The sequence below is a fragment of the Astyanax mexicanus genome, chromosome 20 (genome assembly GCF_023375975.1).
Source record: "Astyanax mexicanus isolate ESR-SI-001 chromosome 20, AstMex3_surface, whole genome shotgun sequence".
Taxonomy (NCBI): domain Eukaryota; kingdom Metazoa; phylum Chordata; class Actinopteri; order Characiformes; family Acestrorhamphidae; genus Astyanax; species Astyanax mexicanus.
Window position 1 is genome coordinate 40460711 of NC_064427.1, and position 14358 is coordinate 40475068.

The window sequence follows — 14358 nt, forward strand, 5'->3', positions numbered from 1 at the left end:
TTGCTTCTCCTGGAGGTCCTTAGCCAGTTAATAAATTTGTTCAATTTCAGTACAGGCTCACCTGATTTCACATAATAAATTGATTAGTGAAACTAGGCATAGAATGATAGCTATAACTGATATAGGGCTCACTAAAGGGAATAACACACATGTCCACTGCTTAATAGCAGAAATATTATTATTATTATTATTTGTAATTTATTCTAATACATTTTTGTTCATCTGAGCTAATTTAACTCTTGAAAAGTTTCCTAATTCTAATTTTCACAGGATTGGGGTTAGCCATTTGCCCCATATATTATCTTGTAGTGAGTGAAGGGTGCTTGTTCTGAATGAGGAAGTGAAAAGTAAAGCTTTTATATTCCTTTCAAGAAGTCTTCCTATCCGACAGTGAATTAGTCTTTTTTGTCCATTACCTGACTGAGAATAAAATAGATGGTCTACCAAATGGAAAAGTTCGTTTAGAGTAGTCTATTGAAAGCATATCTGTGTCTGGGAGTCTAATGGGTGAATTCTTTATCTGCTTATCTAACCTGCCTGGATCGTGTCTTTACAGGACAACCAGCTGGAATTCCTGGAGGACGATATGTTCGTGGACCTCCTGAACCTCAGCCACCTCTTCCTGCATGGCAACCGGCTGTGGAGCCTCCATCAGAACACGTTCCGTGGCCTCGGTGCCCTGGACCGCCTGCTGCTGCATCAGAATCGGCTCCAGTGGATCCATCAGCTGGCCTTCCATGACTTGAGGCGCCTGACCACGCTGTACCTGTTCAACAACTCTCTGCCGGAGCTAGCCACAGAGAGCCTGGCAATGCTTCCGGCCCTGGAGTACCTGCGACTTAACGACAACCCATGGGAATGTGACTGTAAAGCTGTGGCGCTCTGGGACTGGCTGCGCCGCTTCCGTGGCTCCACCTCTTCAGTGGTGTGCGTGGCTCCGCCCGAGCTTGCAGGGAAAGACCTGAAGCGGGTGAAGAAGGAGGAGTTACCTGCTTGCACTGGTTCTGAGTCCCTGCACCAGAGCAAGTCCAGCCAGGGGGACGTAGGCGTGTCGCTGAAGAAGGACCATCACCATCGACTACATTCCCACCACCACCATCCTCACCTGCCTCACCAGGACCAACATTTCCCCCCCTCATCAGCCCCCCTGCCTGCACCTCCAAAGGCAGGACGCAACAGGAACTGCACGAGGCAGCGTGGTCGGAAGGGGAAAGGGCAGAATGAGGTGTATGGCCATAAAGACTTGGGGGAGGGAAAAGAGGGAGAGGGCAAATACGACCCCTTAAATCCTGAAGGTTCCCCACCAAGACGTAAAAATAAGTGCATCCCAAGGACCTCGGTAGGGCCCCCAAGTGGGGTTCAGAGAGCCACCAACAGAGCCATGTCACTGGTGCATTCTCTCCTCATTCCTCTCTGCCTATTGGCTCCTCTTACAACCTTTATACAGCGCTGAGCCAATGCAGCCCTTGCTTTGTGGTAACAGTCAAATATAATAACTAACTCCGTCCTCAATCTACTCTGGCTCCTACACTAAAGTGTGTGAGGGTGTGTGTGTGTGTGTGTGTGTATGCGTGTCTTATCAAGCGTGCAGTTACCCAATGTGTGTTTATGTGGTAAGCCTCTCTTGTGTCAGAAGGCGGATTGAACTCTAAACCGTGAGCCTGAAATTTAACATGAGGTTTGAAAGAAGAAAAAAGGCACCCTGGATCTCATCTTACGAAGTAGTGGAGTTCACAAATCTGACTCTGGCTTCCTCAAGAACCAGTTAAAGACTCTGTCTGTGTCTTCTCTAATCTTTTGTACTAACAAGATTCAGATCCAAGGTCATAATCATATTCGCCATATATTCTGTAACGAGCGTCAGAGGATGGGGAGCTTCTATACGTTTTGCACACATTCCAACCCACACAGCACTGCAGGCTCATTAGTTTCCTGCTGTAATTTGGATGACGGCCATTATGTCCTCCCCATCACAAGCGCCGGGCCCTCGGCCCACGGACACGCTGATGCACGCTGCTCTCAGCAGGGCGAGGCGCGTGGGCGAGACACAGCAACCAAATATTAACAGAGCGCTTTCAGGTATGCTTTTGCTGAAGAATTAGCCTGTCAGCATTAAAAGGTGGGTACTTAACTCTGTCTCTCTCTAGCTTTAGACGGAGACGTGGCCATATCCAAGCTACTCTAAGCTCATATGTGGGTGGGTCTGCGCATAATATGTCCTTATGTTTCATCACATTTAAATGGAATAGCTACTTTCTTCTTCTGTTTCCAAAGCACACTGAAGTCTGTTGACCTTAAGCTGCTGGGTGGGTTTGGTCGTTGAGGTGGAGAGCTGCTCTGTGCCGGCGACTGTCTGTCTGTCTGAGAGTGTGTCTGGTTTGCTTAGCTGTGAGATGTGTTTGCTATTAGAACCTAGTGGGAGGATGGTAGTTAAAGAGGTGGCGAGGTCAAATATAGCTCCTGCCATGGCAGTTCACCCAAGTGTGCTATCCATCATTGTGATACATGGGCATTCTCCGTGTCATTGCTCACTGGGAAATCTATCTACAGCACGCCACGGTCAAGCGAATCAACAGAGAGACGAAACACTCCTGCAGTTACAGGGGGAGAACAGCAAACAGACGGACGGACATCGCTTTAAATCCCTTAGCCATAATTCTGGCTAACAGAACGTTTCTAAAGCCAGCAAGGAAAAGTGACAGTGCCCCCTTTGTTCTGGAGGACTCGCAGCACTTTCCCCAGTCCAGTCTCTGTTCCCTGCACTCAAAGACTACTTATAGAAGTTTCTACTAAAGTGAACTGAGATTAATATGAACTAACTAACTGTTAACATTGTGAGCATTGATTTCTTTGGGAACATCACTTGTCACACTCTGAGGGAACAAAATGAATTTTGTCTTCCTCCTCAAGGCGAGGGGTAGTTTATTTTTATTATGCATTGTTCGTTTTTCTAATCGTTCATTATAATTTCAGACAAAGTGCACTGTGCTGTCTACCCTCTTTCTCTCCCTCTCAGCCCGATCTTCATCCCATGCTCTCTCTCTCTCTCTCTCTCTGTCTATCTCTATTTCTCCCTCTTATGCCTTCTCTGTGACTCAAACTTTCTGTCTGTTGTTATCCAACACCACCAGACTCCAGAAGCTGTTTCTAAAGAACATTAAAGAGAAAATGTGATCTTACTGCTGACGGCTCTGTAGAGACTCTCATTACTCTGTTGTGTATGCATGTTTGATTATGAGTATAAATAAGTGAGTGTCTGTGAGAAAGACTTTTGTTTTGTTATTCATACAAATCAAAAAAGGAAGGAAAAAGGTGTGGAAAGAAAGGCCTCAGAAGTGAGAAGGATAACTAGAGGTCCGGTCAGATGAGTAGTACACTCTTAAAAACAATGGTCAAAATCAGGGGGCCCACATTAAAATATAATATTTTATTTTTTAAAAGAATGAATTGTCGTTTCCTGCATTCTGGTGTGTTTTTAACAGATTTATATAACAGATGTTATACACTTAGTTTTACCTACAGAAGTGAATTAATTCAATGACTATTTTGGAGACAGATTTAACAAGTGCTTATTCAGCTAGTCCATATACTCGTCAGCCTGTTTCTAAGCCCACTGCTATGATTATGTTTTAAGACACAATTTATCACCAACAAGGCCTTTATGAATGCATTTTACCTTCTATTTTAAGAATACCCTATGTGATGATGGCAGAGGCCTGGCCACATCACCAGTACCGCTGGTGACATTAAGAGCAACCTCTTTTACACCCTATTATTTTAAGAATACCCTACTGTTACTTGTACTGTTTAAGAAAATAAGGCAAAGTTTACTTCAAATATTTCATTGCTCTGATGGCATATAACAAGAGTAGTGTTTTAGAAAAAGCTGGACATTATGATATGGCAATGGGGCTGATTTTACCCCCTCCAGTTTCACTCGCATGTGGTGAGTTGTTGAAGGCAACCTGGAAAACCCGAAGTGGATTTTCAGTGGTATTGTCTTATACTACATGGCGCAATAGAAACAGCGCTGGGTAAACTAATATCTGATGTTAAATATGGGGGGCCCAAACATATAATTAAATAAATAAAAATGTGAAGGGGAGGCTTAAATTTGTTCTTTTTACAGAGCTCTGCTGGTGATATCCCACATATATTAAGTTGTTGCTATTACGTGTCATGGTGTGGGACAAATGAATGCTTATAGATTAGAAATAGATGGAATAAAAGGTTCTCTAGATGTGTTGTGTAGGTGTTCATAGATTATGCTGTATTGTGGTTTGGCCATCACAGAGATTCAGACTTTATCCTCTAATTAACGATTCAAGGGCAACAGTGGCAGGAAAAAAGCTCCCTCAGAGCAAAAGGCAAGAACCTTGAGAGGAACCCAGGCTTAAAAGAGAACCAGTCCTGCTCTGGCCGACACAGTATAGCAAAAAGAATTACACAACAAAAGCGATGATAATAAAGATGAAAGAAAATGGCTAATGAGAAGTGAAAGCCTGCCATAATAGTAGATGGGATAAAAACAGCCATTTAAATGTTGAGATGTTGTGCATCATTACCAGCAAAGGAGAACAGTCCCATTATATTTCATGACAAGATATATTATGAAATTCAGTAAAGAACAGCAAAACAACAATATACAAAGTTAAATAATATAGAAGTGAATAGAAGTTAAAAGTTGTGCAGTATGTTATACCCAGTGTTGGGCACGTTAATTTAAAAAAATAATTAGTAATAATAAGTAATTAGTTATGGTTACTAGTTACACACACAAAACTTCAGTATTTTCAAATAGATGAGCTGACAGAACTCTTACAGGAAATCTTTAAGTACTAAAAGGTCAGGATCATCACTAAAAAGGCTTTTGGAAAAAAAAATCAATTTCCTCCACTTTCCTTCCACGGCCGCTAATGCAAATCAATAGCAGAGTTAAGTGCGAAATCGGGTTTTTGTTTTCTCATTCACTTTAAACAGAGTGATCGCAGAGGAAACCCTACTTATATGCATGACTGAGGATGAACTGAAAATTCTATTACAACTCATGAGTACACTGGAGCTGCCAATGGACTGCATCAATCCTCTCTCTCTCTCTCTCTCTCTCTCTCTCTGTCTCTCTCTCTCTCTCTCTCTCTCTCTCTCTGTCTCTCTCTCGCTTTGCTCAAACACACACGCAGCCTCACATATAAAGTAGACAAGTGCACATAACTCACACACACTCACAGTAATATGTGATTCACAGACGCAGACCATGAACACACACAGTATGCATAATTCACAGTCAGATACCAGCACACACATAATTCACATACACACACACGTCACGTACACACAGGGTGCACTCTCTCGTACACACACACACACTCTCACACACTCCACTTCCTCCATCTACCTCTCTCATGCTCTATTCTGAGTCTGGAGTAGTTGGGCAAAAAAGGAGGGCTGGGAAAACTTGCATTGAAGGATATATTACAGGAGAATGAACTGGTACGAGTGGAGGACCAGTATATATCCTATTCTGAATATCCTTGGGGAACAAATCAGTTTCAGCCATGAGACTCGATTACAAAAACACAAACATGTGGGTGTGCATATCAACCTGCCTGAACCCCCCCCCCCCCTCCTCCTTTTCCCTGACTCTTTAAAATGTACCCATAGGCCCTCAGGCTAACTCTTCATTGCTGAACCTTTTCCGCTCTAAACACATTATAGATGCACTGAGAATTGCACACAGCAATTCATTCTGCCTTTACAATAAACTCCCTGTGAGGTTGATCAGCTGATTTTAAGTGTATACATGAGACCGTTTAACAAACTTAAACAAACAGGGAAGAGTTAAAGTAATAAATAAGAAGTGCATCTGTGCTAGTGGGTCCTGGTATCATTTATTTGCTTGATCAATGTCCTGTCGATCCCTTGAGTGTGCAGTTAATGCTTTACTTATAAAAGTAACTGAAATTACTGCCAGAAGAAAATTAATCTACATAATATTATTATCCATTCAATATGAATAAATATATGGCTTATTCAGGGAAGGTCAGCAAGTGTTTGTGTGTTTTTGTTTTTTTTTTTTGCAGCAAAGCAAATGGTGACTTGCTCTTATGACCTACACCACTGTGACCAATAGGTCAACTATTATGTACCTAAAATATACCTGAATACCCAACGGAAGGTAGCCCTGGTGGAGATGACTACACACTGATGGTGAGTGAAGGGAGATCCAGATCCTATATGGATTCAAAATGCATGTTAATGCCAGGTTTAAAGAGGCCCATTGAGTCACAAGAACTCTGAAAGTGTTCTGAGGTATCTGGTACCAAGACTTTAGAAGCAGATGTCTAATGTCCTGTACGTTGTTAGATGGGCCCCATGACCCTATGGTAGGTTTACTGGTTGTCCTTTTCCTGAAGCAGTTTTGGTAGGTAGTGACACACAGTACAGTGTTAGCCCGGCTTCAGCACCGTGGAACGATCCTGTGCTAATGGGGGATTAAGTGTTGGACCGCTGGCTAAATAAACAACATGGGTTAGTTAGCTATCTAAATCTATCTTTAAAATTACCAGCTTTAAGATAGAAAGACAGAGTAAAGCGGTCAACAGAAACATGTACCCAGATTATTACTATTATTATTTAGTCAACCCCAAAGTTTACCTTTTAGCATAGCTAGCTAACTCTCCTGATGTCTGTCTTTGCTTTCTGAAGCAGGCTGCTAGTAATAAATGGTCAGTCCCAAATCCTGGAGTTTGGGGGCAGGGTCAGGTTCATCCTTAGCGAATGATATTGGCTGAGGAAGATGACCTTGACCCCGCCCCCAAACTGTTAAAACAACCCCTTTCTACACTCGATCGAAAAAACTCCACTCAAGCAAAAACAGCAGCCACAAGCAATACGCACAGACGTCCCATATGCGCGAGGACATCTGTGAATTCAAGAAGAACAAAAAACACTTGAAAATGAGAAAAATTAAGCTTGAGAGCGATAATTTGTTCAGCGCGCACAATTTTTTGTGTGCTTGTGAGTTTCAAAGTTGCGCTCTTAGGAAGGAAATTTATACACGCAAAATGTTAAAATTTACAGGTACATTTGTTTCACCTGGTGAAACATCAACAAGAACTAAATTTTACTTGCTGCTAAGTATAGTAAGTAAATCCTATTTAAATCGCTATTGCCAGGTGCAGTTGTAATGGGATAATACGTGTATGACATGTAACAAATACAGAGACTATAGACAAACATCACACTACAAAAGAATGAACAATAAATAGAATAAGAATAGAGTTAAAAGTTCTACAGGAATAAAGAGCACTGAAGAGTGATAGGAGCTAAGAGCTAAATAAAATAAAATAAAATCTGTACTGTACACATATGAATATATTATTAGAACCGAATGTTTCTGAGGTAGGTTTATTTTAAATATTGCTTAGGAAATTACAGAGGAACATCTGTATAGCTGTGCAAATAAGCAAAGTGCAAGTGAGCAGATTGTAAATCCAGTCAGTTGTGAATACAGTTCAGTGAGTGAGATGTTTGGAGACTCAGAGTCCACTGTGGTTAAGGAGTGCTACAGCTCTGGGAAAGAAGCTGTTAGCGTGTCGTGTTTTGCTGGTTTTGATTGTTCGAAGCCTTCTACCAGAGGGGAGAGTCTGGAAGAGGTGATGTCCAGGATGTGAGGGGGCAGTCATGATTTTGCCAGCACGCTTCCTCATCCTGCTGGTGTAGATTTCCTGAAGTGTTGGCAGGTTACATTCAATGATCCTCTCTGCTGACTTGATGACGCGCTGGAGTTTGGCTCGCTCATGTGAGGTGGAGGAACCAAACCAGATGATTATGGAAGAGGTGAGGATGGACTCGATGATCGCTGTGTAGAACTGGACCATCAGGGTCTGTGGGAGGTCAAATTTTCTTAGCTGTCTCAAGAAAAACAATCTTTGTTGAGCTTTCTTGATGATGGAGATGATGTTCCTTTCCCACTTCAGGTTCCTAGATATGGTGGTGCCCAGGAACTTGTGTGACTCCACAGTGGACACTGCTGAGCCATTGATGTAGAGAGGGGGTACGGGTGGTGGGTTGCGTCGGAAATCCACCACCATCTCTACAGTCTTTTCTGTGTTAAGCAGCAGGTGGAAGTTGCTGCACCTAGACACCAGCTGCTGGACCTCCTTTCTGTAAGCAGACTCATCACCGTTGGTTATGAGACCTACTAGAGTGGAATCATCTGCAAACTTCAGGAGCTTTACAGCTGGTTCCTTGGAGACACAGTCGTTGGTGTAGAGGCTGAAGAGAAGAGGTGAGAGAACACACACTTGTGGAACTCCAGTGCTGAGTGTTCGTAGGTCTGAAGTTTGTTTCCCCATCCGCACCTGCTGTTTTCTGTCTGTCAGGAAATCCACAATCCACTGACACATGGAGTCTGGCACTGACAGCTGGGACAGTTTGCTTTGAAGTAGCTGCGGCACAACAGTGTTGAAAGCCGAGCTAAAGTCCACAAACAGAACCCTGGCGTAGGTTCCAGGGCTGTCCGGATGCTACAGGATAAAGTGCAGGGTCAAGTCCTTCATGACTACAGAGGTCAGGGCAACCAGTCTGTAATCATTAAGTCCAGTGATGTTGGGTTTTTTGGGGACTGGAATGATGGTGGAGGTCTTGAAACAGGCTGGAACGCAGCAGAGCTCCAGTGATTTGTTAAAGATGTTGGTGAAAATTGGTGCTAGTTGTTCACAGCAGTGTTTTAGGGTGGGTGGAGAGATTGAGTCAGGCCCCGGAGCTTTCCTCACCTTCTGTCTGCTGAAGAGCCTGTGGACATCCTGCATGTTGATGGAGAGACGAGCAGGGGGTGGAGGTGAGAGAGTCAGCGTGGGGGAGGAGGGGAGGTGATGATGATGGTGGGAGGCAGTTTGCTGAGTGGCTTTTGGGAGTTCAAATCTACAGTAGAACTCATTCAGGTCGTTGGTGAGCTGTCGGTCGTCCAGGAGGAGGGGGGTCTTTCTCACTTTGTACTCAGTGAGAAGTTGAAGACTGTTCCAGGCTGAAGATGGGTCATTGGCAGTGATATGGCTATTCAGCTGCTTCGAGTACACACTCTTAGCTGCCTTGATCCCTTTCTCCAGTTTATACTTGGCCTTTTTGTAGACAGTTCTGTCTCCACTCCTGAAAGCTGCCTCTTTCTCCCTCCGAAGCTGTTTGAGCTCAGCAGTAAACCAGGGTTTGCTGTTGCTGTATTTAACACGTGATATGGTTGAAATACAGCTGTCTTCACAGAAACTTATGTATGACGTCACAGTGTCTGTGTATTCATCCAGTCTGTCTGTTGCCTCCTCAAACACAGCCCAGTCTGTGGATTCGAAGCAGCCCCGCAGCTTCTCAATGTCTCCACTGGTCCACCTCTTCACTGTTGTAACGACCGGCTTGTTGGATTTGAGTTTCTGCCGGTACGTGGGAATAAGGTGAACGAGGCTGTGATCGGAAAGTCCGAGAGCTGCGCACGTGACCGCGCGATAGGCGTTTTTAATTTATCCAGTGTGTTGCCTTCTCGTGTAGCGCACGCGATGTGTTGTCTGTATTTGGGCATCTCCTTAGTGAGGTTTGCGCTGTTAAAATCTCCCAGGATGATAATCAGTGAGTCTGGATGAGCTCTCTCTAGTTTCATTATCTGTTCAGCCAGCTGTTTCTGGGCGCGATATACACACCGGCCAGAATGAACAAGCTGAACTCTCTGGGAGAGTAAAACAGCTTACAGTTAATGAAGAAAGACTCCAGATGAGGAGAGCATGATGTTAACAGTACGGTAGTGTCTCTACACAAGCGCTCGTTGATGTAGAAGCAGATTCCGCCTCCCCGGCTCTTCCCGCTCCGCTCCGCGTCTCTGTCCGCTCTCAGCAGCTGAAAGCCCGGGACGTGCAGCGCGCTGTCCGGGGTCAGCTCATTCAGCCAGGTCTCTGTAAAGCAGAGGGCAGAAGCAGTGGAGAAGTCCTTGTTGGTCCGGTTGAGCAGCAGTAGTTCCTCAGTTTTGTTGCTGAGAGATCTGAGGTTGGAAAGGAATAGTGAAGGTAGAGGTGTGCGAGGCCCGCGCCGCCTCAGACGCACGAGTGCGCCGGCGCGTCTGCCCCTGCTTCTGCTTCTCCAGCGTCTCCTTGCGAGTCCGAGCAGGGTCAGCGCGGCCGTTGTTAAGATCTCCACACATTCGAACGATTCTTGAATAAATTCCGGGACAAAGTCAGAAGAAATGTTGTCCCTGAAGGTCAGTAACTGTTCTCTGTTCCAACTGACCGAGTCTGACATGCAATAGACAACATTAATTAACAAAAACAAATACCACACGGAGGAGCTCGTCACCGTGGCTGCCATCCTCGGCGCCATCTTTGTTTATTTTGTTGTTGTTGTCTTTTGCCAGTTCTGAGTTATGATGAAGAAAATTGTAACTTGCCAGGAAGTTAACTATTATGCAAATATAACTGTACCCAATAGAGGGTAGCCTTGGTAAAGAAGACTACACACTGATGGTGATTGAATACTTAACACTATTACACGTATCCCCTATCCAACTCCGGAAAATTGCTGTGTAAGCTCAATCTTGAAGCATGACTCTGATCTAGGATCAGCTCCTATCATCCTGTCTTCAACACAAATTTAGCTGCAGGTGTTCATGTCAACCAGGTAGGAGAGCACACCTGCTCTATACTGTCAAGTTGGAAAAGTAACAGAGCTTGGATACAAAAGTCTTATTGCTTGGAGTTTGCTACATATTATCCACTTTCCTCTGTAGTGTATGGAAACTTGGCCAGTTAGGATGAATTTATGTTAATTTTATGCTAATATTAATATTTGATCAAACGCAGGGGTGGGCAATATGACTATATGTATTATTATAGTCAATTAATTAAACAAAGTTGATTTTCACTCAGGAATCAGGGCTCTGAGTGGTTCAGAGGACTATCACATATGACCCCAGGACCGCAAGTACAAATTCTGAGCTGTAGCAGAGTGAGCATCATTGGCCACGCTCCTACTGTGACGCTGGCTGGCACAGGGATACGTTGGCTCATATATCAGATCTTGGGATCCAGCACTTTCTTCTGAGCATATTTCTACAAATGAATGCTAACTTATACCTGTCAGAATTTCTCCTGACTGCTTACCTGCTCAAAATAATCTAAGAATTCCACAATTTTCTACAGGTGCCTTTTATTGTCTCTGAAAGCCATTGTGTATGTTTTATTTTTACCCCTATTTTGCCACTGATTTACATCTTAACACAATTCCTGTAAGGAAATTGGTAAGCAAAGCTAAACATAGTGCAACCAGTAAAAAATGACTTAATTATTCAAGACTTAGTAACTTTCAAATATCAGTAAACTATTGCAGTTATTGTGAGTTGTGGTTCTACACCAATCACCCATTACACCCATAACATTTGCCTAATATTGTGAAGGTCCCACTAATGTTGCCAGCAGAGATCTGACATCTTGAGCCTGTTTACATCTGTCTTTAACACATATTTGTGGTGATTGAATTTGTTTGGATTTACTCTTGTCCTTGGTGTAAACAGATTAAAACCGGATCATACCGGCGGATCATACCGGCAGGATTTTAATTATTTTTGTTATTTTATTAATCAAATTCTAAAATTCTTCTTTTCCCATGATTCCCATGTTCTCAGTTTATTGATAGAAATTTAAAAATGTCTTATCATTCTTATCATTTTACTTTATTTTCATTTATGTTTTTCTTCATAAGATATAAATTCTTTACTTTTTTTATCTTTTTTAACGAATATATTTTATTAGTCTATATTAAATGTCAGTTTTTATTTCTAATTAAAAAATATATATATATATATATATATTGCCCATTTAAACTGTAAATGCTCAGTGGCTTGTAAATGAGGGTCCCCCTCCAGGGTTAATGACGGTTGATTGCTTGATTATTATTCAGTGTTGCAAACACAGTTTTTACATAAACAATAAACAGAATAAAGAATAAAATAATTTTACTCTTTAATTATATGAGCTGCTGGTGTATCTTCACAGCATGATGTCAGTTTCCTATAAGCTCTTAAAATAGGAATGAACAGAAGTCAGAGTGATTTAGGCTACAGAAGTGTTTTAGTCACTCACTGCAATTTCTAATCACACCAAAAAAATTATATAAATCTATACAGCAGATCTGGCCTCATTCTTGGCATTACAGTATGGAACTGTTGGAAACAAATCATGTCATCATTGAATTTGGATGAAATGACAGCTAACATTAAACTAACTGATAGAGCTCCTGACATTGACAAGCTAGCTAACTGTACTAACACCTCCACCTGTCCTGTGGTTAAATTTTAAAAGCTGGACATTGTGAGAAGGCAATAGGGATGACATTACCTCCTCCGGTTTTCAGCAGCCTGTACCTTTACTAACAACGCACTGACTGAATGACCATTCAGTGAGATGTTGCTGTAACCCGGAGTGGACCTTTAGTGGTAAGTGTATTCTCTGTGTCCAAGTGGAATGGATTCTTTCACAACGCAATAGAAACAGCACATGTTCATGTGAATGGGAAGTAGTGCTGGCCAGTATATCAGTTCATACGGTATACCGGAGGGGAAATTAGAATCGATATGCAATTTTCAAATACCGCCATACCGCTAGAGACGCTACAGAGCGCTGTGTAGAAGAGCACCACCAAAGAAGCACACTAGCAGAGCTTACTAGAGTTAGCATAACAAGCTAACACACTGGAGTAATGGTAGCTCAGCTCTGTGGAGTCAAACGCTCCACCCTGCCTGGAGAAACATGAGAAAAGGACTCCTGGAACTTCTGTTGCTGCTCCTTGCAATATGAGTAACTATAGCCCTTTTAAACATATACATCGCCCAGTGTCGCTCGCTCTCCTTGAAAATGAATGACTCACATCGCGTTCGGTGTGGACACACGATTAAAGTTGTTGGTGTATTTAATTTTAGGGAGTTTTGTTTACATTATTATCTGCTTTTCTGCTAATGAAGTCTGATTTCTTTATATATTGTTTCATTTTGTGGGACAATGTAAACACAATCGTAATTAAAGTTTTATATTATATGTACTACTAACAGTACAGTAAATCACAAACCTATATTTAAGCCCTGTCATTGCAAAAAATATATAAACAAAATAGTTAATATAAAAAATACTGTGATATATTGTAAAACCGTCAGAAACTTGCAAAATACTGTGATATTTTTGGTCATATCACCCAGCACTAATGGGAAGTTAATTCAGAGAAAAGGTGGTTTTTTTTTTGTATATGGATACCTGTGGACAGAGCTTAAATCTTCATATATTTAATCAGCTGTGACCTCAACTCTCAGAGGATAAAACCGGCCACTCTGACCTCAACCTTTCTACAGGTGATCTCAAAACCATCTGATTTGAACAAGTATTCAAACAAAAGCAAGGTCCACCAACACACTCTCCAGTCCCAGTGCTTTAGTATTCCTCCCATAGTTTCTCATTAAGGCCTTCCTGTCACTTTAGTGTGGGTTTAATTAAACGCAAGCATTTGGAAAATTAAAACGAGTAGGGAAAGAAGAAAGAGGAGTGCCAGGGTACATGCTAACATGCTAACAAAAGAAGAGGAAAGGGAGGGGGGAGAAAAACTCCAAGGGCTCCCTCGTCACCTCTCTATACCTCCTCTACCCCTCGCTCTCTCCCTCCTCTAGCCCCTCATTCCCTGAACCGGTCCCTGCCTCCCAGATCAATCATAAATCTAATGTCGCCCTGCCTTCAGTAATCTCTTACTTTCCATAATCCTTTTATCCTGCTTATTTAGTTATTCAATAGTTTCCTTTTCCGAGTCCAAGGACACCTGGCAGCACGAGCAGGCCCTGACAGAGGAGGAGGAAAAACAGAGAAAGAGAGAGAGAGAGAGAGAGAGAGAGAGTGAGAGAGAGGTAGCTGATAATACAGGTGAGATTACAGCAACCCCTACAGATAGGGGATGGAATTACAGTGCCAGAGTTCCATATTTCCAAACAGTTCTGTAAAAAAAAGTTTTACTGATTATCTGTTTACTAGCAAGACTCCAGAAACTGATAAAAGCTGCGGTGATGAGACAGCCAGGAACTAAACGCACTAAAACGATTGCTGATCATTGATAGTGCAGTAATGATAAGACAGTAGAGAGTTGATTTGGTCTGTCAAGTACTCAAAAATGTCAGCGAGAGTCCTCAAAGTTTCCTCATCTGAGCCTTAAGCTGTTTGGAACCAGTGATGACCAACCGATATGCTTGGAGCCCCTCAGCACTTATTAGCCCACTCTACCATATACTGCACCAGCTGGCATTTCTGCTACAAACAGGCAAAGGCAAATTTCTCTCTCTGTCTCTCTATC

The 14358-nt window shown here is 42.6% G+C and overlaps 1 protein-coding gene across 1 annotated transcript in view; it reads left to right on the forward strand.

Annotated features, from left to right (window-relative positions):
• The window catches only part of LOC103047081 (reticulon-4 receptor-like 1), a 196463-nt gene extending 193072 nt beyond the window's left edge, over positions 1-3391 (forward strand). Inside the window, exon 3 of the mRNA XM_007229775.4 lies at positions 557-3391. Coding sequence (XP_007229837.2) covers positions 557-1453 — 897 coding nt within the window. The 3' untranslated portion in view covers positions 1454-3391. The remainder of the gene's footprint in view (positions 1-556) is intronic.
• The last annotated feature ends 10967 nt before the right edge of the window (positions 3392-14358 follow it).